The sequence below is a fragment of the Trichosurus vulpecula genome, chromosome 7 (assembly GCF_011100635.1).
Source record: "Trichosurus vulpecula isolate mTriVul1 chromosome 7, mTriVul1.pri, whole genome shotgun sequence".
NCBI classification, from domain to species: Eukaryota; Metazoa; Chordata; class Mammalia; order Diprotodontia; family Phalangeridae; genus Trichosurus; species Trichosurus vulpecula.
This window is the reverse complement of record NC_050579.1, coordinates 162,482,434-162,505,419: the sequence shown is the minus strand read 5'-3', so window position 1 is coordinate 162,505,419 and position 22,986 is coordinate 162,482,434. Positions and strand designations below refer to the sequence as shown.

Below are 22,986 nucleotides of genomic sequence, written 5' to 3'. Positions count from 1 at the left end.
GAATCCCATCTGCAATGTTTGGTTCAGCAGGTTTTTGTGAATATTAAACATGAAGATGGGTATGAAAACCAAACCAAACAAAAAGGACAGTACAAAGACATCATTTATGGTTACATCATCACTCATTCAAATAAGCATGTATTAATTAACTATGCAAAGAAATATATCAAGTGCAGGATAAACATAGTACAAAGTTCCTGTCCCAAAACAGCCCAAATTTAACTTTAAAAAATAACAGAGGGGCAGGTGGTACAGTGAGTAAAGCACTAGCCCAAAATCAGGAGGACCTGAGTTCAAATTCCACCTCAGACACGTGACACATTTACTAGCTGTGTGACCTTGGGCAAGTCACTTAACCCCAATTGCCCTGCCTTCCCCCTTAAAAAAAAAGAAATAATAGATAACGTCCTTCTTACAGAGTAGCTAGCTCTAAAATTATGTACATAAGTAATATTTAATTCTTAACGTACAAATAATCTAGTAAATTCAAAGGCTATCAGAGAGTTGGATATAGCTAAAAAGGAATGGGTTATTACTAAGAAGGGAAATCAAAATTTATGATAAAGCATGAAAAACTGAAAGGCTATTGTATAACTTGCTGTATTCTAAATATCTACCTATTTTTGTTCTATCATGCCAGAATAAGTTTCTAAGGGTGTGACGTTGGCATAAGAAGGGGAGAAGAAAAGAAAAGGAAATGTTGATGGGCAAGCGCAGATTGGCCAAGGTACACACTTTTCATGTAAAAGTGGACTGAGAGTTTGGTATGGGTCACTGGGTTTTCAGAATAGCCACACTACTAGGAAAAATACTGAAGTCACTGGTAGCCTAATGTTTTAACCCCCAGTGGAAAAAAAAGTACTATTAGTTTAGTCAGGGCAAGAGGGATATCAACTTTAATCACATCATTTAGAACCATAAACATAAATAATTTCCTAAATACAAATTGGGGGAAATCCTACCCTTCTTCCATTACACTGGAACCTGAGTTAAAAAGCTTCATTGATCTCTAGCTCTAGAAGACCTTTCTAAGGAAAGAGATTTCCAGGAGGAAACTTTCTAGTCCCTCACAGCAATGTGAATGTTACATGGATCTGTCATCCATATGTATGAAATTTCTTGGGGATGAAGCCCAAGATCCTGTGTATGTAGGAACTGTTTTCATAGTGCTTGTCCATTTGGTATAACAGGACTCAACAGGAATCCATATGTTCAAAGGTTAAAGCTCTTTGCTATAAAAACCTGAAGTTCTTAATGGTTTAAATTCAGGTTTTAAAACATTTGTTAAAAGGATCCACTTTCTTTGCTGGACTTCTGTGCAAGCGATAAAAAGTATTGTGGCCTGCAGAATGGGTACTCAGAAGTAAACTCTTAAATGAGTCGTCTAAAACAAAACATTACCCTGACATAGAGATCTAGAAGAACACTTTCATGCAAAAGAGAAGGATACAGTTTGAATGACTGAAAGGAAAATCAAACCAATTTAAAATAAAAATACAGGGTGTTTTTCTTATGCTACTCCTAAGAAGGAAAAGCACAGCTAGGTGGTACAGTGGATAGAGTGCCAAGCCTGGAGTCAGGAAGACTCATTTTCCGGAGTTCAAATCTGGTCTCAGACACTTAGTAGCAATGTGTCCCTGGGCAAGTCACTTAAGCCTGTTTCCCTCAATTTCTTCATCTGTAAAATGAGCTGGAGAAAGAAATGGCAAACCACAAAACCCCAAATGGGGTCACAAAGAGTCTGATGAGACTGAAACAACTGAACAAACAAGAAGGATTTCATCTCAGTTTTTGAAATGGCCCAAATTTACTTTAGCCTAGGAGCTAGTAACAGAATAGCTTAACGTATTTAATTAGGTGTGTTTTAGGTGGAATTAGGTGTAACTGCAGCAGCAGTGTTCTGGATTAAGGTTTAAAAGGAAAAAAATTAATTCTACCAACCATAACCCATTCTTCTTTGTGATGGATGAATTCTGAAAAAGCATAATGGATTAACAATTTATTCTACTTTGTTCCCCTTTGTATTCTAATAGAAAGTAAATTCATTGAGGCTAGGGGCTATTTTTCTTTATATCCCTAGTGCTTGGCACATTACAGGCATTTAGTAGATTTTTCTGAGATTGTAAATGAAGATGGCCTGACATTCTTCTAATGCAGGCCTCTCCAAAGGCATCAGATAGTTTTCAAGGCCCCTTTGCATCTACAGTAAGGCAAATAGCAACAACAATTCTAATTAAAACCAAGAAATGAGGAAAAAGACAAATTAAGTGACCGCTCATTCAAAAAAATAAGGTAAAAGGAGATAATTATGAACAAAACATCACCTGCTGAACAATTTCCATGGGAAGCAATTATGAATCTTTTTCCAATTCATTTCCCTGAATTAAGCAATCCATTTTGGATAGACCAGGTGTGCTAGAGAACTGAAGCAATCAGTGACTTTACAATATTCTAAAAATTATTTTATAACATTGTGAAACTGATTTTTTAGAAGTGGTAGGGGGAGGGGTATGGTATATGTAATCCTTTGGACCTCAGAAAGTTTGAATCTCAAATTATTTTTCCACAAAAATATTTAAAGTAATCACCTAGGCTGGAACAAAAATTATAATGCCTTTACAAGGGCATATTTTACATGCTCAATATATAGTCAAGTAAAAACATCAGTATGACAAATTCTACAGAACGTCCACACTGCTTTGTTGCATTTGGAATTTTGTTCTAAAAGATGCCTTGGTAGAAGCTATATTCCTTGACTATATTAGGAGACAGATGAAGTTGATGTGTTATGATTTAGGAAATGAGAAAATAACAAGGTTTTAAAAATATATTAAGAGGAGGAGAGACCTGTTCTATACAATCCGTATCTTTGGCCATATTATTTGGGTGAGTAGAATTTAGGCAGCCTTGGCTATCTGCAATATGAAATTTCAGGGCAATTTATATTACTTGGTAACAATAAATAAAATAAAAATAAAAGGATTATTATACTAAAAGTAGGTTGAGTCAAGCTCTCCTGTTTCTCATTTCAACAAGAATTCCATTCAACTTAGCAAACATTTATTAACTGGGAAGATATACTATATCCATACAAAGTAATTTTAATTCATGCATATATAGGAAATCTTTGTTGCCCTTAATGTACAAAAATGGCAGGATTAGCCAAAAACGAGTACAGTATGTGCTTTCTGCTTTCTCATCATTACTAGTTACAGAATCTAGTCAATAATCTGAATGTCACTGTCACACGTAACTCAGAGAATGTTAGATGTAACCCATGAAATAACCTAATTTAAACAGGTTGCATATGAGTAAACTGTAGCTAGTATAACTTATTCAAGATCACTCTGCTAGTCAAAGGGAGGGGGAAGGCACCTCCTGATCTATCTTGCCACTGGACCCAGATGACTCCAGGGAAGAGAATGACGTTGGTGACTTTGCACAGCCCTGTCTCACTTAAATCCAATTCACTTGGCAAGTTATCACATCACCTTCCTGATGTCATGGTCCTTTTCAAGAATGAAGGAAGCAATGATCTGTGAATAGTAGTAACTGCTCCACTGGGGACCCAACTGCACCTCCAGTTGGACAACGCAGCTCCCTTCTCACCTCCCTCATTACTTCCTTCCTTCCTTCCTCTCCTCCTTTCCCTCTGTCCACACAAGGAATCATACCCTTATCTACGGGTGCTTTGCCCAGAGGAATGTAAATTTTGATCACTGAAACCTCGCAAGTATCTTGGGATTTATGGGCTAGATTTCTTTCTAAAGGATCAGGCCTTAAACCCAAACCTTTCTGGCTTTCATTGATTACCCAACAGTAAGTCCAAGCCCCAGCCTCACTTGGTCATTATTTGGGCTCTTATGGCTCAGAGTGAATGTAAATAGCAATTGTTTCTGTTCTGGCCAGAAACCCTAAAGGTCTTCCCCTCTCAGATTGATCTTTTTTTTTTTAAACTAGTTAAAGAGGCCATTCTTTCCCTCATTTCTTACCTAGCCTTAATCACTGGATGGGTGTTGCTTAGGTCAAACTCAGACCTGGGAAAGACTTTAGCTTAAAAAGGCCAAGGTCTCCCATTGCATCCAGGGTCTAGTTGTCTTGATCTATATCTTGCCACTAAACCCAGACGGCTCCAGATGAAAGAGTGAGGCTGGTGGCTTTGCACAGTCCTCTGCCACTTAAATCCAAACCACTTTCAAGTCATAACGTCACCTTCCTGATGTCATGGTCCTCTTTGAGAACGAAGGGCAAACAACAAGCTAGTCAGAGGTAACGCTGGGACAAGAACTTATCTCCTGCTCCTCTTTTTCTATCACACCACAATACTTCAACCCATCTCTTTCTTACTGTTTCTACGTACCAGCTCTGGCCCTTATCATTATATGTGAACTACTACTAGAACCTCATAATTAGATTCCTGGTCTTATAATCTTTTCTCATTCTCAATCCATCCTAAACATTGTTATTTTCATAGTTGCAATTTGTTGCACAGAATGTACCTTTCTAATAAAATCCAGAATATAACTTCTTAAATCCATTTAAAATACTGATTAAAAAAATGCAGACTCAGAAATACAATGTACCATGCAATTATTTGGTTTCATTGCGTTATAAAAAAGACAGCTAATAACCAATATTCTACAAGGATGAAGTCTGGACACAAACTCATATTAATAAAAAAGAAAAGAATGATTTGGTTAGGAAGCTTGAAGCTGGTAGCTATTCACTGCTTGAGGATGAGACATTAAGTAGAGACAGATGCTAGGTAAGAGAAATGAAAGCAGTGTTTGTGGACTGAATAGTAATCAAACCCTACATAACTGTAATAAAGCAAAGAACAAATCTCAGTTGCTTTGTACTGGTGACAGACAGCACTGACAAAAGCCCTGGAACCAGAAAAATAGCACCAGAGCTCAATTACAACTTTTCTTTAGACCTATTCACTCATTCTTTCAACAAATATTTATTGAATGCCTAAGATGAGCAACACACAGTAGGAAACTGAGGTAATAATAAAAACAATGTGAGACGCAAATAGAGAAAATTATTACCTAAAACACATAATCAAAATACTTAAAAACTTCTAGCGGCAAAATTCTTTGTGAAAATATTTATTTAACTGCGTTCCCATTGGTCAAAACTAACACTGTAACAAAACTCTTTAATTCCAATGAGTTATTATGCTCTTGGGTTTCCTCAAAAGCTACAAATAAAAATCCCATACAATAAATCCTTCATGCAAGACAGAAAGGAAACCCTTTATAGATAATTGCAAGCTGCTTAAAGTACAATCATTAAGACATCCATGAGTACCACAGTGCAGTTCACCACCACCCACTGGGAAACTTAGGGCCAGAAGTGGGCTCATGCTGGGGAAGGCCAACTGCAAAGAGATGGTCAATTAGAAGGAATCTTGTTAGTGAGCTTAGAAGCAGCACCAAAAAAAGCTATTGAGAGGCAGCTCACTGGGGGTGATGAGAAAGAAGGAAAAAAATGAAGACAAATCAAAAAGTTCAGAAATCCTACTGTGTACATACAGAACAAATTATTCTTGATTACCATGATGCACCTGGATGTGCAAGCATTTAAAAAAATCATTTACTATTCAAAAACATCGCTGGTCAAAACTGAATGTCATAATGCATAAATAAGCCTTTTCTAAATTGTATATGTTTTCTAAATACCTTTTAGCTTTAAGTTTGCATGAGGAAATTTATTGGTCATGTTTCCATCTACACTATTAATTATAAGCAAGTGGTACCAGGGCATGTGAAAGGCAGACAGTGAAGAGCAAAAATTCAAGATGGATAAATTGCATCATTATGGGTAAAAAGATAGAGCAAAAAACACAGTACTATATAAATAAAATATGGTGTTCAGAGTCTTTAGGGTATTAATTCCTCGCCCTCCCACCCCCGAAATATCAGGGAGTACAAGGTGCTACTAAAAAAAAAAATCCAGTAACTGTGCCTAGGAAATTCCTAAGTGCTCAAACATCTAGGTTAATACAGTTTCCAGATTTAAAATGCAGATCACTTGGTTCTCAGCAACTAGTATTTCTGATAAATTCTTTTCTTATCTGTGAATACTACCTGAAAATTGTGAATCACGGGGTAGGGGGAAAGGGAGGAGGGACCAGAGGGCTACAAAAAACCAAAAACCAAAACAAACCCAAGCAATAAAATAATGAAGCTTGCAGTATTTTAAGGTTTACAGAACACACACAAACATAAAATATGTATGTAGATTGTATGTGTATATACATACATACTCACAAATCAAAGGAGAGATATTGTTACATTATCTTCTTTTATTCCTACTGTAAAGCAGGTTGTACAAGTGTTATCCTTATTCTACAGATCAGGAAACCTGCCCAGAGGGACAAGATTTAAATAACAATTCATGACAAGAACAGAAATGTCATGGGATCATACAATGTCAGGAAAATCATACCAATATTTGTTAGAAGAACTGAAAGAGGAAAGCAGCAGGACAAAATAGATCCACAGGTGTTTCAGGTGCAACATTATCCAGTAAGGGTCACAGAAAGACAGGAGCAATGGTGGTTGGTGATTCTCTGCTAAGGGATCTTGAGGCAACTATTTATTTATTTAAATTTAATTAATTTTATATATTTAGTTTTCAGCATTGATTTTCACAAGAGTTTGAATTACAAATTTTCTCCCCATTTCTACCCTCCCACGCACTCCAAGATGGCAAATATTCTGGTTGCCCTGTTCCCCAGTCAGCCCTCCCTTCTGTCACCCCACTCCCCTCCCATCCCCTTTTCCCTTCCTTTCTTGTAGGGCAAGATAAATTTCTATGCCCCACTGCCTGTGTATCTTATTTTCTAGTTGCATGCAAAAACTTTTTTTTTTGTTTTTGAACATCTGTTTTTAAAACTTTGAGTTCCAAATTCTCTCCCCTCTTCCCTTCCCATCTACCCTCCCTAAGAAGTCAAGCAATTCAACATAGGCCACATACGTATCATTATGTATAACCCTTCCACAATACTCATGTTGTGAAAGACTAACTATATTTTGCTCCTTCCTAACCTATGCCCCTTTATGCAATTTTCTCCCTTGACCCTGTCCCTTTTTGAAAGTGTTTGTTTTTGATTACCTCCTTCCCCTCAGCCCTCACTTCTATCATCCCCCCTTTTTTATCTTCTTCCTCCTTCTTTCCTGTGGGTTAAGATAGCCAATTGAGTGTGTATGGTATTCCCTCCTCAGGTCAAATCGGATGAGAGCAAGATTCACTCATTCCCCCTTACCTGCCTTCTCTTCCTATAGAACTGCTTTTTCTTGCCACTTTTATGCAAGATAATTTACACCATTCTAACTCTCCCTTTCTCCCTCTCTCAATATATTCCTCTCTCATCCCTTAATTTGATTTTATTTCTTTTAGATATCATCCCTTCATTTTCAACTCATCCTGTGCCCTCTCTCTCTCTCTCAATATATATATATATATATATATATATATATATATATATATACACACACACACACATACATATACACATACATACACACCCATATACACACATACACATAATACACACATACATATATGTATATACATATATACATACATATATATATACATATACACACACACAAATATATATATGTATATATATATATATATATGTATGTATGTATATATATATGCATATTCCCTTCAGCTACCCTAATACTGAGGTCTCACGAATCATACACATCATCTTTCCATGTAGGAATGTAAACAAAACAGTTCAACGTTAGTAAGTCTCTTGCAATTTCTTTTTCTTGTTCTTTTTCTTGATTACCTTTTCATGCTTCTCTTGAGCCTTGTGTTTGAAAGTCAAATTTTCTATTCAGTTCTGGTCTTTTCACTGAGAAAGCTTGAAAGTCCTCTATTTTATTGAAAATCCATATTTTGCCTTGGAGCATGATACTCAGTTTTGCTGGGCAGGTGATTCTTGGTTTTAATCCTAGCTCCACCGACCTCCGGAATATCGTATTCCAAGCCCTTCAATCTCTTAATGTATAAGCTGCTAGATCTTTGGTTATTCTGAATATGTTTCCACAATAGTCAAATTGTTTCTTTCTGGCTGCTTGCAGTATTTTCTCCTTGATCTGGGAGCTCTGGAATTTGGCGACAATATTCCTAGGAGATTTCTTTTTGGGATCTATTTGAGGAGGCGATCAGTGGATTCTTTCAATTTCTATTTTGCCCTGTGGCTCTAGAATATCAGGGCAGTTCTCCTTGATTATTTCTTGAAAGATGGTATCTAGGCTCTTTTTTTGATCATGGCTTTCAGGTAGTCCAATAATTTTTAAATTATCTCTCCTGGATCTATTTTCCAGGTCAGTGGTTTTTCCAGGGAGATATCTGACATTGTCTTCCACTTTTTCATTCCTTTGGTTCTGTTTTATAATGTCTTGATTTCTCATCAAGTCACTAGCTTCCACTTGCTCCAATCTAATTTTTAAGGTAGTATTTTCTTCAGTGGTCTTTTGGACTTCCCTTTCCATTTGGCTATTTCTGCCTTTCAAGGCATTCTTCTCCTCATTGGCTTTTTGGAGCTCTTTTGCCATTTGAGTTAGTCTATTTTTTAAGGTGCTGTTTTCTTCAGTATTTTCGGGGGTCTCCTTTAGCAAGTCATTGACTTGTTTTTCATGGTTTTCTTGTATCATTCTCATTTCTCTTTCCAATTGTTCCTCTACTTCTCTAACTTGCTTTTCCAAATCCTTTTTGAGCTATTCCACGTCCTGAGAGCAGTTCATGTTTTTCTTGGAGGCTTTTGTTGTAGGCTCTTTGACTTTGTTGACTTCTTCTGGTTGTATGTTTTGGTCTTCTTCATCACCAAAGAAAGATTCCAAAATCTGACACTGAATCTGGGTGCGTTTTCGCTGCCTGGCCATGTTCCCAGCCAACTTACTTGACCCTTGAGTTTTTCAGCGGGGTATTACTGCTTGTAAACAGTACTATGTTCCAAGCTTGGGGGGATGCGCTGTTGATTTCAGAGCTATCACAGCCAGCTCTGCCACACCAGTACTCCTCCTTCCCCAAGAACCCCCAACCTGGACTGGACTTAGATCTTCAGCAGGTTCTGCACTCCTGCTCTGATCCACCACTTAATTCCTCCTACCAGGTGGGCCTGGGGCTGGAAGCAACTGCAGCTGTAGTTCTGTAGCTGCCCCACCTCTGCTGCCCCTGGGGTGGTGGCTGAACTGGGAACTCTATCACCCTGTCCCCAGCAGCTTTTCCCACTAACCTTCTCTGTTGTCTTTGGTGTTTGTGGGTTGAGAAGTCTGGTAACTGCTGCAGCTCACTGATTCAGGGCGCTAGGGCACGCTCTGCCCAGCTCCTGGTCTGGTTGGCCCGTGCTGCCCACGCTGGGCTCTGTTCTGCTCCACTCTGCTCCCAGCTCCGTGCGGGATAGACCTTACCCAGACACTATTCAGGTTGTCCTGGGCTAGAGCCCTGCTTCCCTCCACTATTTTGTGGGTTCTGCAGTTCTTCTCTGTTGTCTTTGGTGTTTGTGGGTTGAGAAGTCTGGCAACTGCCACAGCTCACTGATTCAGGGCGCTAGGGCCCGCTCCGCCCAGTTCCTGGTCTGGTTGGTCCGCACGGCCCATGCTGGGCTTTGCTCCGCTCCGCTCGCTCCCAGCTCCATGCGCAAAAGACCTTACCCAGCAACCATCCAGGCTGTCCTGGTCTGGAGCCCTGCTTCCCCCTGCTATTTGTGGGTTCTGCAGTTCTAGGATTGGTTCAGAGCCATTTTTTATAGGTTTTTGGAGGGACTTGGCGGGGAGCTCACTCTAGTCCCTGCTTTCCAGCTGCCACCTTGGCTCCTGAGGCAACTATTTATGATCTCATCATGTAACCAAAGAGATCTACTGTCTATCCAAGTCATATATCCAAGATGAGACAGAAAACTGCAAATTTTTAACAATAGTGACCACTACACTTTGTTCTGTTGAGTCCTGTGGGCACAAACAAAAGGAAATCTAGAAAGCTTTGGCAAAAGTTATAGTCCTAGGCAAGAAAATGAAGATCAATTTTTTATCAATGCTATCCATAGATTGTAAGCAGTGCACAACAGAATAGGAGATTTGAGAAGCAACAATTGTCTCAAGAACACAGAATCTTAAGATTGGCATCTGGATTTCTGACCATTAGCTTAAAATATTGAATGACAGAAAACTAGCCAGGGATGGAGTGTACCTAACAAGGATTGTTAAGAATGTAATTGCCTAGAATCTTACAAATCCAATCAAAACAGCTTTAAAATGAAAAGGAGACACACACACACATACACAGAGCCATAATACCCAACAAGCTATATTTCAGAAAGAAGAGCTTAAATGTAGGAAAAATAGTAGCTGACAGACTAAAAAGCTCACAGGAAAAAAACAAGGGGAAAAAAATCAACCAGCAAGAAGATGAACTAGAGGTTGTAATGGAAGGAAGCAAATTTGAAACCAAAGTATCACTGAGGCTCAGTGGGCTGAAAATCATGACTGGAATACAGCTCTAGATAGATACACCTTATTTAAGAGAAACAGAAGTAAAGTGACAAGGGAAGAGAGGGACAGAATAGCATTATAGATAAAGAAGACATACTCATGTGAGGAAATTCAGAAACTGTGTGTGGGGGGGTTGAGGGTAGACAGGAAGCATGGTAGAAAAATTTGGATGAAAATTAATAAAAAAGCAAAAAGAAGGCCATGCAGTATGTGGAAAAGAGCAAAAGCTCTCAAGTTGGAAGACCTGGGTTTGTATCCTGCCTCCAACAATACCTGTGTCAACTTGAACAAGTAACAACCCCTGTGGGCTTCAGTTTCCTCATCTTTAAAATGTGGGGGTTGAATTAGATGGCCTCTAAAGTCCCCAACAATTTCAAATCAACAATCCTATAATCTTAATTCAGAAATAAAAGTGATTTTAAATTCAGAATATATTAGAGACCACTTAGAAAGAGGAAATGGGGCAGTTTAGTTACAAGTCATAAGCCTTGCAAAGGGGCACAAGATAGTTCCTCTTTCCCACTTCTGGCCACATCATTGGCCCCTCAGGGCCCAAAGTTGCTCAGTACAGCAGAGGCACAGGTACTCCTGAGAAAATTTCCCCTTTACCCTCTGTAAAGGTAATCAGTGAATGGGAAGATCTTCCCACCCATTTGCGTGGGCTTCAGGGGCGGGGCTCTCAGGGTCCTAGGGAGTGGCTAGGACTGGAGCCAATGGTAGGCACCTGAATTTTGGTCCACGTGATGACATGAAGCCTGTGGTGGGAGGAGCTTGCTGAACAGTTGGAGCAGAGCTAAGAGGCAGTTGGGGAGGCAGTTGGAGAGAGCAGTTAAGAGCTGAAGGAGAGAGGAAGCAGTCAGCTAGCTGGAACACAGCTTGGAGATTGCAGCGGAAGCAGCGGCGATGGCAGCAGGTGTTACAAAAAAGCAGGACTGACCCTCGTGGAGACCAGAGAGTGCTGAGCAGGGGCTTGAGGCCAGTGGGTGGTCTTCTTGCTGGAGGGCCCTGGCATTGGGAGGGGGGGGGGGAAGCACCAGTATGGCTTGGCTTGCTGCCATAATGTTTTTCTGTGGCCTCCTGGTCACTATTGTGAGATGGGCATACTGGTTTTGGAAGGTTCTTGCCAGGATGCGGAATTGGGGACACTGGTCTGTGGGTCTGCTACTTTTGAGTTTCAATAAATGCTTTAACTCCTCTGCCTTCTACTTAGAGAATTCCTTATATCCTCTGATACTGGACCATTCAGGCATGCTGATGGTTATCTTTGAAGTCATGAATTCTGCCTTAATGATATACCCTCTAATTTCTACATCTCCTCATGTCCTTAGAAGGTAGGTCATCAAGCTACTGGCAAGAGCTCTAGCTCTCTGCTTTTCATTTTGGGTGGGACAGAGTAAGTCAAACAGGATAAGCAGGGGTGGGATAAAAGCTGCATTGCAGACATCTTTATATAAAATTTTCTGTCCTACTCACTGACTTATTCCAAACTTGTCCAGGGCACCAGCATTCTTTCTTTCTTCCAGGTTCTTACAACCTCAGTTTCATCTTCAACTTCTCACTCTCCCTCATGTAACATATCCAACCTATTGCCAGATCTTTGTTGCTTTAACCTCCATAACTCTCACACTCATCCCCTTCTCTTTTCTCCTGGCCACTATCCATGTTCAGGCCCTCATCACCTCTTGCCTGGACTACTGAAATAGCTTCCTATTTGGTCTCCTTATTCTAAGTTTCTCTCCTCTACAATTTGTCCTCCACCAAGCTGCCAAAGTGATTTTCCACAAGCTTAGGTTTGAACGCGTTATTCCCCTACTCGATACACTCCAGGGGTTTCCTATTATTTCATTTCTCTCATCCTTTTAAAATTATTATTTCTTATAATGTATACAATTATTATTACAGCAGTATATGTATTTAATTTGTAAATAAGTAAATGGGGGTGAAAGTTCAGATTTTCTACCGATAGCATAATCAAAAAAGTTTAGAACCACTGTTAGACAACAGTCCAGTTAAATGGATTTGCAACCGACTGAATGGCTAGCTTGGGATGAGGTTTCCAATGGAGTGCACTAGGATCTATGGTTGGCCCTGGGCCTTTTGTCTTTGTATCCTCAACTCTTACTACAGTACTTGGTACATAGTTGCCACTTATTAAATGCTAGCGGACTAACCCTAATATTTTTATCAGTGATTTGGATAATGATATAGAGGGCATGCTTATCAGATTTGTAAATGATGCAAATCTGGGACTCTGTGGTAGTCAAGATCCCCCAAGATCACAAGAAACTCAGAACAATGGGCTGAAATGAAAAAGGTAAAATTGGATAGAGATAATTATGAAGTCTTAATTTGGGCTTTAGAAGACAATTTCACTAGATAGTAGCCTGTCCAGAAAAGATTTGGAAGTTTTAGGAGATTATGAGCTCAGCATGAATCCACACTGTGATATAGTAGTCTAAAAGCTAATGAGATATTCAACAGAATTAAGAGAGACACTGCTAGAGTGCTGTATTCAGTCTTGGGTACTACATTTTAGAAACGGCATTGTCAAGTTAGAGAGCATGAATAGGAGAATAATAGGGATAGTGAGGTCACAGAGACTATTCTGTACAAGTATTTGGGGAGAAGGTAAGAGCACGATAGCTATCTTCATGTATCTGATGGAGTGCCATGTAAGAAAAGGAATTAGACTTATTCTGCTTGCTCCCAGAGAGCAGAACTAGTAACAATAGATGGAAGAAGCAAAGAGGTAAATTCAGGTTTAGTGACAGGAAAAAACTCCCCTACCAATTGGCACTGTTCAAAAAAGGAATGAGTTACCTTAGGAGGGCATGGGTCCCCTATATACTGAAGGACTTCAAGAAAAGTCTGGATGTCTGTTTGTCAGGGATATGGGAGACAATTCTTAGTTAGGTACAAATTGGACTAAATTATCTCTGAGATCCCCATCATCTCATAGGCCCTTTAAGGATTAAAAGGATTCTGAAAGGTTGAAAGACAGCAACAGAGTACTCCAAATAGAAAGAAGCCCTAGACACAGAATGCTGTGTGTGAGTGACAGAGAAATAACCTTCCTGACTGAGGGAGGAGGATTTTGCTAGGTGAATAGTAGGAAATAAGAATCATGACAGGTTCAGAGGTTGGAAGGTTGCTAAATATGAAGGGATTTGCAAGCCAAGAAAGTGGTTAGGTTTGAGTTATGGATGATAACTAGAATTTATTGAGTCCTTGTTTGGCAAATATGTATTACTTCATTTGCCATCATATTTATAATCATATTTTGCCTTTTAAAGCAGACTCTAATCTGTCTCTGGAAAAAAAAAAGTAATGAAATATGGTTCCCTTTTATCACTACCTTACAGGTAAAGAACTGAAATCAGCAAATGATAATGATGGCAAAACATTAGTCCTCTACTAGAAGGTAATTTGTGGAAATAGAAAAAAAAATGTCCCCTACTCAAATCTTTATAGATCTAGTGACAGTAACAATATTTTTTCTGTGGGGAGATAATAAAATCTTTCCAGTTCTCGATCTATCTTAACTCATGCTGCTGACTTATCCTCAGCTGACCATCAAGGAGACTCCAATCAGAACAAGAGAAGGGAAAGAAAAATGCTTAGTAAGCTAATAGGCCAGACAAGTTTGTCTCCTATCTCTCTTTGCCACAAAAGACAGAGAAAAGCAAGAAGCTAGAAAACAGCTGGGTGCTAGTAGCCATTATAAAATATTTTCAGTGGAGTTAAAGAATAAAACTTTCAGAGAGGGGGTAGAACAGCAAAACTGTCCTATAATAATTTTCATTCCCATTGATCCCCTCTACCCTGTCACAGAAAGAAAATCTAAGTAGCCACCTCATTTTTCAAGAATTCTATACTAAGAAGACAGAAACATACAGTGATTAAAACACTGTGGTATAAAAAGACAATTCTGGAATAGACACACCCTCGCTTTGATAACATGCAATTAGAGAAGGGGTCACATGCTTTGGGCACAGAAGTTAGTGTCTGGATCCATTTTACAAGTAGCAAGGGCTTCATGCCAGAGTTGTCTAAGTCAATCTGCTGATATCTTGCAGAAGCTGGTTTGCTAGTTGTCCTGGTGCCAGTACAGGAATTAAAGCCAAACTCCTGAAAGAAATCCAAAACGGAAGCTTTGGGGGCTTCCCTTGGAGGTCTAGCAGAAGCTGGGAAATTTAAATGATTAAGTTTCATCCCCTATGCACAGAGATTAAAGGTGGAGGGTGGGGGCTGAGGCTGCCACACCGTAAGTAGTACTAAAATGGCTTAAAATGAAGTTCTCCAGACATTTCATAATAATCTGAAGGAGAAAAAAAAAAGTGAGGAAGAAAGAAAAGAACCATTAAGCGAAGTAGCAAAGTAACTAGGAGCGAATTCTACTGTGGCTCATTTAATAAAGCATTTATCTATATGCATTTGTATGTATTTGTTTTATCTATCACATCTGTTTTATATAGAAGAGTAAGGAGAAAATGGTTCTCATAATAACAAAAGGTTAACATTACCCGTATTAATCTGTATCCTTGCTTTATCTACTTTGATTGATTGTAAAGTTGACCTACCAGGATGAGATTACCCATAAAAGGCATATCTAATTGGAAGGTCTTGCACTTTGCCCAACAACTACCTGATAAGAATAATATTTCTAATACCTAGTATGGTAAATCATATTGTACTCATCGAATCAAGTCCCAGAACAGTGTAAAGCTTCAAAAGTGAGACCCATTATTCAAGAGTTCAATCTAACAACCTACACTGTAAACTTACCAAGAAGATGGTAAACCAAATGTCCAAAGAATGATATGCTGTTGTAGGGACAACATATAGAACTAGATACAATTGCACCTCTATATTGGACAGATGCTGTAATGGGCTTAGGACTAACCAGGAAGAAGAAAGTGGGCTGGCCTGCCTGAGGTTCCCTCTGCTCCTCTCCCCTCAAAACAAAGGTTCATTGTAATAATATTTTCTAGGGATGCTGTATGAAGGTGTAGCCATGGAACACCATAGTCTCTTAATAACTTAAGTTGTGGGTAAATGTAAAGGTCAATGGAGAGATAAATAGTGAGCACGAACAGGCTGTTTCATATTATAAAGAACTATGTAGGAGAAATGGCATAAAGGATGTCACTGAAAGGTGGGCTGCTGATCCTATAGCTAAGTGGGGGAAAAACTGAACAGCCTGTGTGCTTTCCTGGTCTCCCTGAAATGTGAAGAGTTCTAGAGCAAGGTCTTCAAAACATTAGGTGGAGAACTATGAAATATCTACGGGTGAACCTAGACAAAAGTCACGTAGGATGAGAAGACACAAACTGTACTGTTGGAGAGTTATTAGCTGTGTGACTCTGGGCAAGTCATTTAACCCTGTTTGTTTCAGTTTCTTCATCTGTAAAATAAGCTAGAGAAGAAAATGGCAAACCACTCCAATATCTTTGCCAAGAAAACCTCAAATGGGGTCATGAAGAGTCAGACATGACTAAACAAATCAAGAACAACAACACTGTTGGAGGGAGAACCCACATTAAAGATCTCATTGATATATAAAAAGCAGCAAGGCACGACAGAAGAGGCAGAGAAAGAATCAAACATCTACACTGGATAATATGAACAAGACACGTTCAATGTCTTGTTGCACAGACCTATGCAATGCCTGCCAAGAGTAAAGCATAAACAGAATACAAGGCAAAGGGTAAATACTTAAAGAGAGGCACAAACAGAATACTGTGGTAGCACAAAGAAAAAAAACTGATTACTCTAGGCTGGGGTGGGGAGAAGAGAGAGAATGACCTAGTGTAGGCTTCAAGGAAGAGGTGGCATTTGAGGTTTAAGTACAATTTCAACAGGCAAAGATATATAGAGAGGGCATTTGAAGGGAAGTGGCAGGAAGTAAAGAAACAGAGATGCAGAGATGGGAGTGCTCAGTGGTCTGGTTTGGTTGGATCATAAAACTAGAGCTGGAAGGGCCCTTAGAGGCTCTCTAGCTCAACATCCATCATTTTACAAAGCAGGAAAATCACATCCAAAGATCTCATAAGTGCCTACACTAGGGTCATGCAGAGAGTAAGCCATAGAGGCAATAAATGAACCCAAAGTGTAAGATTAATGAGAAGGGAGTAATGGGAGATAAAACACTGGAAATGTAAGCTGGGAGCAGAGGGTCTTGAATGCTAAATTAAAGAGTTTTGATTTTATTGCTTAGGCAATAGGAAGCTATTGGAATTGGAATTTTGTGAGTAGGGGTATGGCACGTTTTTGACGTTGTCTTAAGAATTACTGCGGGGATTTAAGTATCCAGGGCTGAGCACAGAGTTTTGGGTGAATGCCTATATTATAAGGAGGTAGGATGAAAAAAGAACAAATAAGGTGAAGGTTTTACTGGTGAAATTAATGGAATTGCTTTTCTTGCTGCCAGTTAACAGAACATCAGCTACAGGCCCATGGCACATAATTTATTTCTCTCTTACAAGATAGCAACAGAACAAAGGACATTTTCTATTATCTTTTGTAGTCTTGAACTATTTTAACCCAACTGATGGGCTGAAGAATGAAAAAGGGATCCAAACAATGTACTTGCTGATTACAAATGCAACACGGCAATGCTGAAATGTCAGCATGACAAACTGAATTCTGAGGCAGGACATGAACCTGTTTAACCACGATGGTATTACCAACAAATATAAATATCAAGAACCTCAGAGCTCAGATTATAAATGCATAGGAAGTTGTTCACTCTAACGCAGCTGACAAACAATTTACTTACACAATGAAAATGATAACTCCTGGTACTGTTTGGCAACTTTTTGCCTATTAATTCCTAATGACTTTCATACTAAATGTTTCTGATTGGAATGCCTATTTTAGGATCTTCACCTTCTAGAATGATAGCACAACATCAGTTTATACAGAATTCAACAAGGATCCTGACAAATCAATAGTCCAAGTGTTACATTTCTGCCATGGGCTTTTTTAATGATTATGAAAACAGTAGTTAACACTTGGGAGAATGTGTTTTCTTAATGGCAAAAGCTGGAACTCTGGTAATGTGAAAGGACTATCATCACATTTTGATTTTGTCAGTGTGGGAATTCCCTACACCAACACAGACCAGAAACATATCTCTCAAGTTTTAGAGAGTTGCCTTTGATTCAGAAAATTGAGAGGCTCTGCCATGGTAGAGTGCAAAGTGTTGCCTTGGATCTTGCATAAGCCAGACAATTAGTAAATGTTTGCTGAGTTGAACTGAAAATCAATGTGGAGAAACTGAAGCCTATTTAGAGAAAATACACCAGTGTACAAAATTATACTAATGGGGTTTGGGGTTAAAGATGGAGGGTTTGGAAGACCTAGGCTCAAATTCTAACTCTGGTACTTACTGACCCTGAGACCAAGGGTAAGACGAGTAACCTCTGAGTGACAGTGCAACCATTTGTTCACTATGGTTATAAACTTACTGTCATTGAGGGTCAAGGAAAAAAAAAGACAAGCACTCTGATAATAATTAAAGGACTCTTCAGCACTAATACTTTTACATAATTATTACTGTCATTATTATTTTTGAGGGGAAACCTGGGTTTTCATTTTGCAGGGAACTCTCAAAGTGGAAACTCCTGACATCCAAGCAGATGATTGACTTCTATATCACTTACTGTCTTAGAGAACTGCCTGGAACATTGAGAGATTAAGTGACTTGTCCATAGTCCTATAGCTAGTTTGTATGTGTGTCAAAGGTAGGAACTGAATCTAGGCTTTTCCATAAGTCAAGGCAAACCCTTTACTAGTGCTTACTTTACTTGGTTACACAAAAAGGATATTATCTAAATTCCTGCAGGTATTCCTTAGAAAGAGGAATATGTAAGTGTTAGAGAATAGGCATAAAAATTATCATGCTACTCAATGAGAAGTTATACGTAGAAGATATATTGGATTACATGCTGTCTTAGGGAGGGACGGGGGGGAAGAAAATCTGGAACTCAAAATTATGTAGAACCGAGTGTTGTAAACTAAAAATAAAAAAAAAAATAAAAAAAAATTATCATGCTAGAAAAGTGTATTTTAATACCATGATTTCCCCCCCTCCACACTGGTTTGCTTTCTCTCATGTAATCCAAGCATCTGTATCTTAGCTTGCTTTAAAATCATCTTCATCTTATAAAATGTGAAGCCAAGGAAGATGTGAACTAGGGAAATGGTCCCCTTTCAAGCTTATGAAGAGTGTGTGTGTGTGTGTACTATACTGCCTAAAAGTGAGTCATGAGTGACACCTAACACTTGAAGATAAGGCTCCTACTTCCATGGAGGTTACGTTTTAAGAAATTTCATATATATATAGTAGGGAATTGTATTCTCAGCACAAAAGCTGTTGCTATAAATTGCTATGTCCAAAAAAAAAGTCCATTTCCTCAGGATCTCATTTTAAAAATTATATCCCCTATATAGTTCAGTTTTCCATCTAGAAATGTAATCAGGGATGGAAAGGCTTTGTGCTGATACAAGTAGCTTCTGTATTTTATAGCTTTTAAACCGAGTTTGTCAGAGCTGAAATGTTGGCAATAACTGGCACCCTCCCCACCCCATTCAAAAGGCTAAAGGTCCCTGGAGAACAGAAGCTCACACAAGGAGCAGACAGACCTCTTACAGGTTTTAATCATTTTGCCTGCTTCTTCAAACACTCTTGTTTTCTCTGTCCTCGATTTGTTTACTTTATCAATAGTAGCTCTAGGTAAACAATGTTGTTACAATGATGTGCCTGACGACCATGAAGGCCTGCCATTAATCGGTGTCTCTTAGGTACTCACGATGTAATTGGAACTCTATTGTTTACTTTAAAGCAATACCAACACTTCAGAGAAAGAGAGGGGGAAGAAAATTAGAGCAAAGGAATATTCTTTTCAAACCGTAAATATATGAAATATGAAAACGCTAAGCTTAAGAAGAACCCAGGGTAGTATTAAAGTAATTTAAAGAAAAAAGGGAGCACCTTTTACTAATCACTCTTCCTTTCCCTCCAGTCTCCTCTACCCCCCAGAGCACGGCTTTCTATGGCATATTTTTAGAATACTTTCCATTTACTCCTATACCACGCTTTGTCTCTTGCTTTTTAAAATGACATTTAATTATTAGCACGATTGTGAAGAAAATTGTGAAGCTGTGAGAGCACTTTCCACTCTCACAGGATCATAGATTTCAAGTTGGAAGGGACTAGGCCATCCAGTCCAACTTCTTTTTATAGCTAGGGAAACTGAGGCCTAGGGTAGTTAAATAACTTGTCCATGGTCATAAAGTAAGATAGTACCTGTATTGGAATTTGAATCCATGCCTTTCTGACTCCAAGTCCATTGCTTAGAGGTACTGAGGAAAAACTGAAAACTAGATTTTATCTCAAAAAATTAAGTTCAAGTTTCATTATGGGTTGACTGTTCTCCAAGGTCTCTGTCCACTCTGAATTATCAGGGCTCTAAATTAATAACATGGAAAAGAATATACTTAAGCCATACTATCTACTGTTATATAATTTTTAAACAACTTAAAAATATGTATTCATATTAGAATTTATGCACATGAAGGCTAAAAATTTCCCACATGTAGACCAAAATTTTCCATCATATTGCAGAAATCCATTAAGATTCTAAAACCAATAAATTTCTGTCCAGCAACTTTCACATTATTGACCTATGATTTTCCCTGCTGTGGTAGCACAAAAAAGCTGCAGCTATTTTAAAAGCTCAATGTTAAGCATCATGTCTTTGGGAGATGAGAGAAGGTTAAGGGATTTCCTGAATGACACAGCAAAGTCAGTAATGGAACACTGGATTATTTCTTTCCAAGTCTGATTCTGTAACAAGGGTCCATGTTTATAAACTGATGGATTTGTACTTGGCATAATAAGCAATTCCACAGCTGTGAAATTTTACCTATGCCTTTATCATTAAAAAATCCATTACTTTCCTAGCTGGTAGCTGAGTTTTTTGTGGCAATTGGGAAGTGTGCTATTAGATTCAGACTGAAAAAATAAGTACCATGGGGCTTGGGAGGTGGGGGTGGAACATGCTGAAAATAGGAAAAACTGGAAGGAGAAACTTCTCCACAACAACAGGCCAAGCAGTGTGCTCTTTCTCTCTGTCACACACATACACACCATAACGCTTACTATAGGACTCAGATAAATGTATCATTAATGCCTAAGGGGCTGAGCAAGAGTGCATCTTCAGAATCTGTGGCAAAAGTAGATAAGATTACTCTCCAAAGTTGGAGCTAACAACAGTCAACATAAAAGAGATGATATAACTTGGACTTAGAAATGAACCACCCTAAGAGATACTGTGTAAATGAGGGACAGGGATAGCGTCCACAGCTCATCAAGTAGTGTTGGGTACCTCCCTGAAACTTCAGAAACACACTAACCTAGAATGAAATACTATAAAATATCCAGCAAACTAATTTACTGTTATATAGCTCTTATGAGCTGGTAGAAGATAAGAAATATTGAAAAAGGAGATGTGGGTAGCAAAGTACTTGTTAGAGCATCTCCAACATTGCCCTGGGCAAAAGATGTTCTGATTCTGACGAGTATTACCAATTTTTGTTTTGGGGTTTTTTTTTTTTGTTTTTGCTAGATCTGTGATTTCATTGCAATAGAGAACTCCTAATGAGAAAACTTCTTCAAGCAATGGAGACTGGGGTCTGCTCAGTGATTTCTTGTCTTAGTGTTGCCTAGGACACTGAAAAAGTTTAAGTGACTTGCCCAGAGTTACCTAGCTTGTTTGTGTTAGGGGAGGAACTTGAATCCAGGTCTTCCGGACCTTGAGGGCAGCTTTCTCTCCAGTATTTTACACTTGCTCCCTCTGGACAAGTTACCAAGACACAAATATTCTTAGAGCAGAGAAGTTTATTATCTAAGTAATTCTCAGTCGGAGGCCTCATCCCTTAAGAAGGGTTACTTCTAATTACTCTCTAATCTCTGAACATCAAACAGACTTGTAATCTGGTTTCCTGAATTAACTTACCTACCTGGTAGGAATGACTGATGTCAGCCTTCTTGCAGGACATGTGTCCTAGCATAGCAAATTATTATCTGTACATTTTGTTTCTAAAGCAGTCTCTCTCATGAGTTTTGTTAATGAGTCTTATCCTCTCAGGGTGGGATTACCCTTGGGTAAATAAGGTTTTTAATCAGACCCCAGTCAGTGGCAAAATCCCCATAAGAAACAGCTTCCAACAGGACTCCGGTCTCTCTCTAACAATTTTAACTGCAATGTGAAGCGGAATGCTGAACTTCTTTTCAAGCAGATCAATTCGTGTGGAATTAATTGTATCTGCCCTTGCAGCTTTGACAAGGAAGGACCGTGATAATAGAGAGCTTGTGCTTCATGTCAAAAGCAATGTCTACAGGACCAGAACCTCTGCATACACCAGCCCTGCAGCTCCTGACAAAGCCGGAATGTTAACGGGAGCCATTCCAAAGTCTTCAGTCCTGATTCCATGTTCACCCAACAGCTGTACTGGCTAGTGAGTTAAATAAATAGCTACTTATTGGAGGAGGAACATCTGTGTTACCTGGACAGTTTGGTAATCAGAAGCATCAATTCCTTTCACAGTCACCTCTCGGAAAACTCTGGGTTCTAATTCCTCTCTGGTAAGATCACAGTGATAAATAATACCTGAAAAAGAGTTTAAGTCACAGATGAGTAAAAGGAACTCATTAGAGGAATAATACTGGGATGAGAAAGGAAAGAGTAATGTACTGAATGCATTCTCAGTTGGACATAACAATTTACACATTTTATTTATATTTAATTTCTATTGCTTAATATTTTTCAATGAAATCATAGAAGTCAGATTAAAAAAATAGAAAAATTAAAGTAGAGTTAAAAATGTATGAATATAACTAGGAAGATAAAAATAGAATCAAAGATATATATACATATCTATATCAACATAACTACTTCATATATGCTGTATGTATATATGTATGTGTGAGATACATACATGCATATACATACACATATATATATATGTGTGCATATGTGTATATCCAAAGCCAGAAATATGGGTTCTGGTACTAGTCCTTACTCAGCCATTTTACTGGCTATTAAATCTTGGGCAAGCCTCAAACTTTCTACAGTCTAATAATAACTAGGCCTTGCCTACTTCAAAGGAATATTCACAAAGCATTTTGTACAAGATAAAGTGCTATACATATATAAGGTATTAATTATTAAGTATAACAGTGCTTTTCATCAATAGGTACCTTTTTACTTATGTAAGTACCTCTGTATCTCTTATTTCATCTTACTATAGATCAAATAAAAAAAAACCCTATTATTCATAGATGTGAAAGGTCATTTAATCTAACAGGGAAACCAAAATCTAGAGAGGCTAAAAGACTTGCCCAGTATTACATGTGCAAAGCCAGGATTTGAACCTAGGTCCACTGACTCCAACTCTAGCATCC

At 38.6% G+C, this 22,986-nt stretch overlaps 1 protein-coding gene across 1 annotated transcript in view; it reads right to left on the bottom strand.

Moving 5' to 3' along the window:
- LOC118856567 (prolyl endopeptidase) overlaps nucleotides 1–22,986 on the bottom strand; it is a 151,131-nt gene that overhangs the window by 39,004 nt on the left and 89,141 nt on the right. The window contains exon 10 of the mRNA XM_036766940.1: nucleotides 22,089–22,192. Coding sequence (XP_036622835.1) covers nucleotides 22,089–22,192 — 104 coding nt within the window. The remainder of the gene's footprint in view (nucleotides 1–22,088; nucleotides 22,193–22,986) is intronic.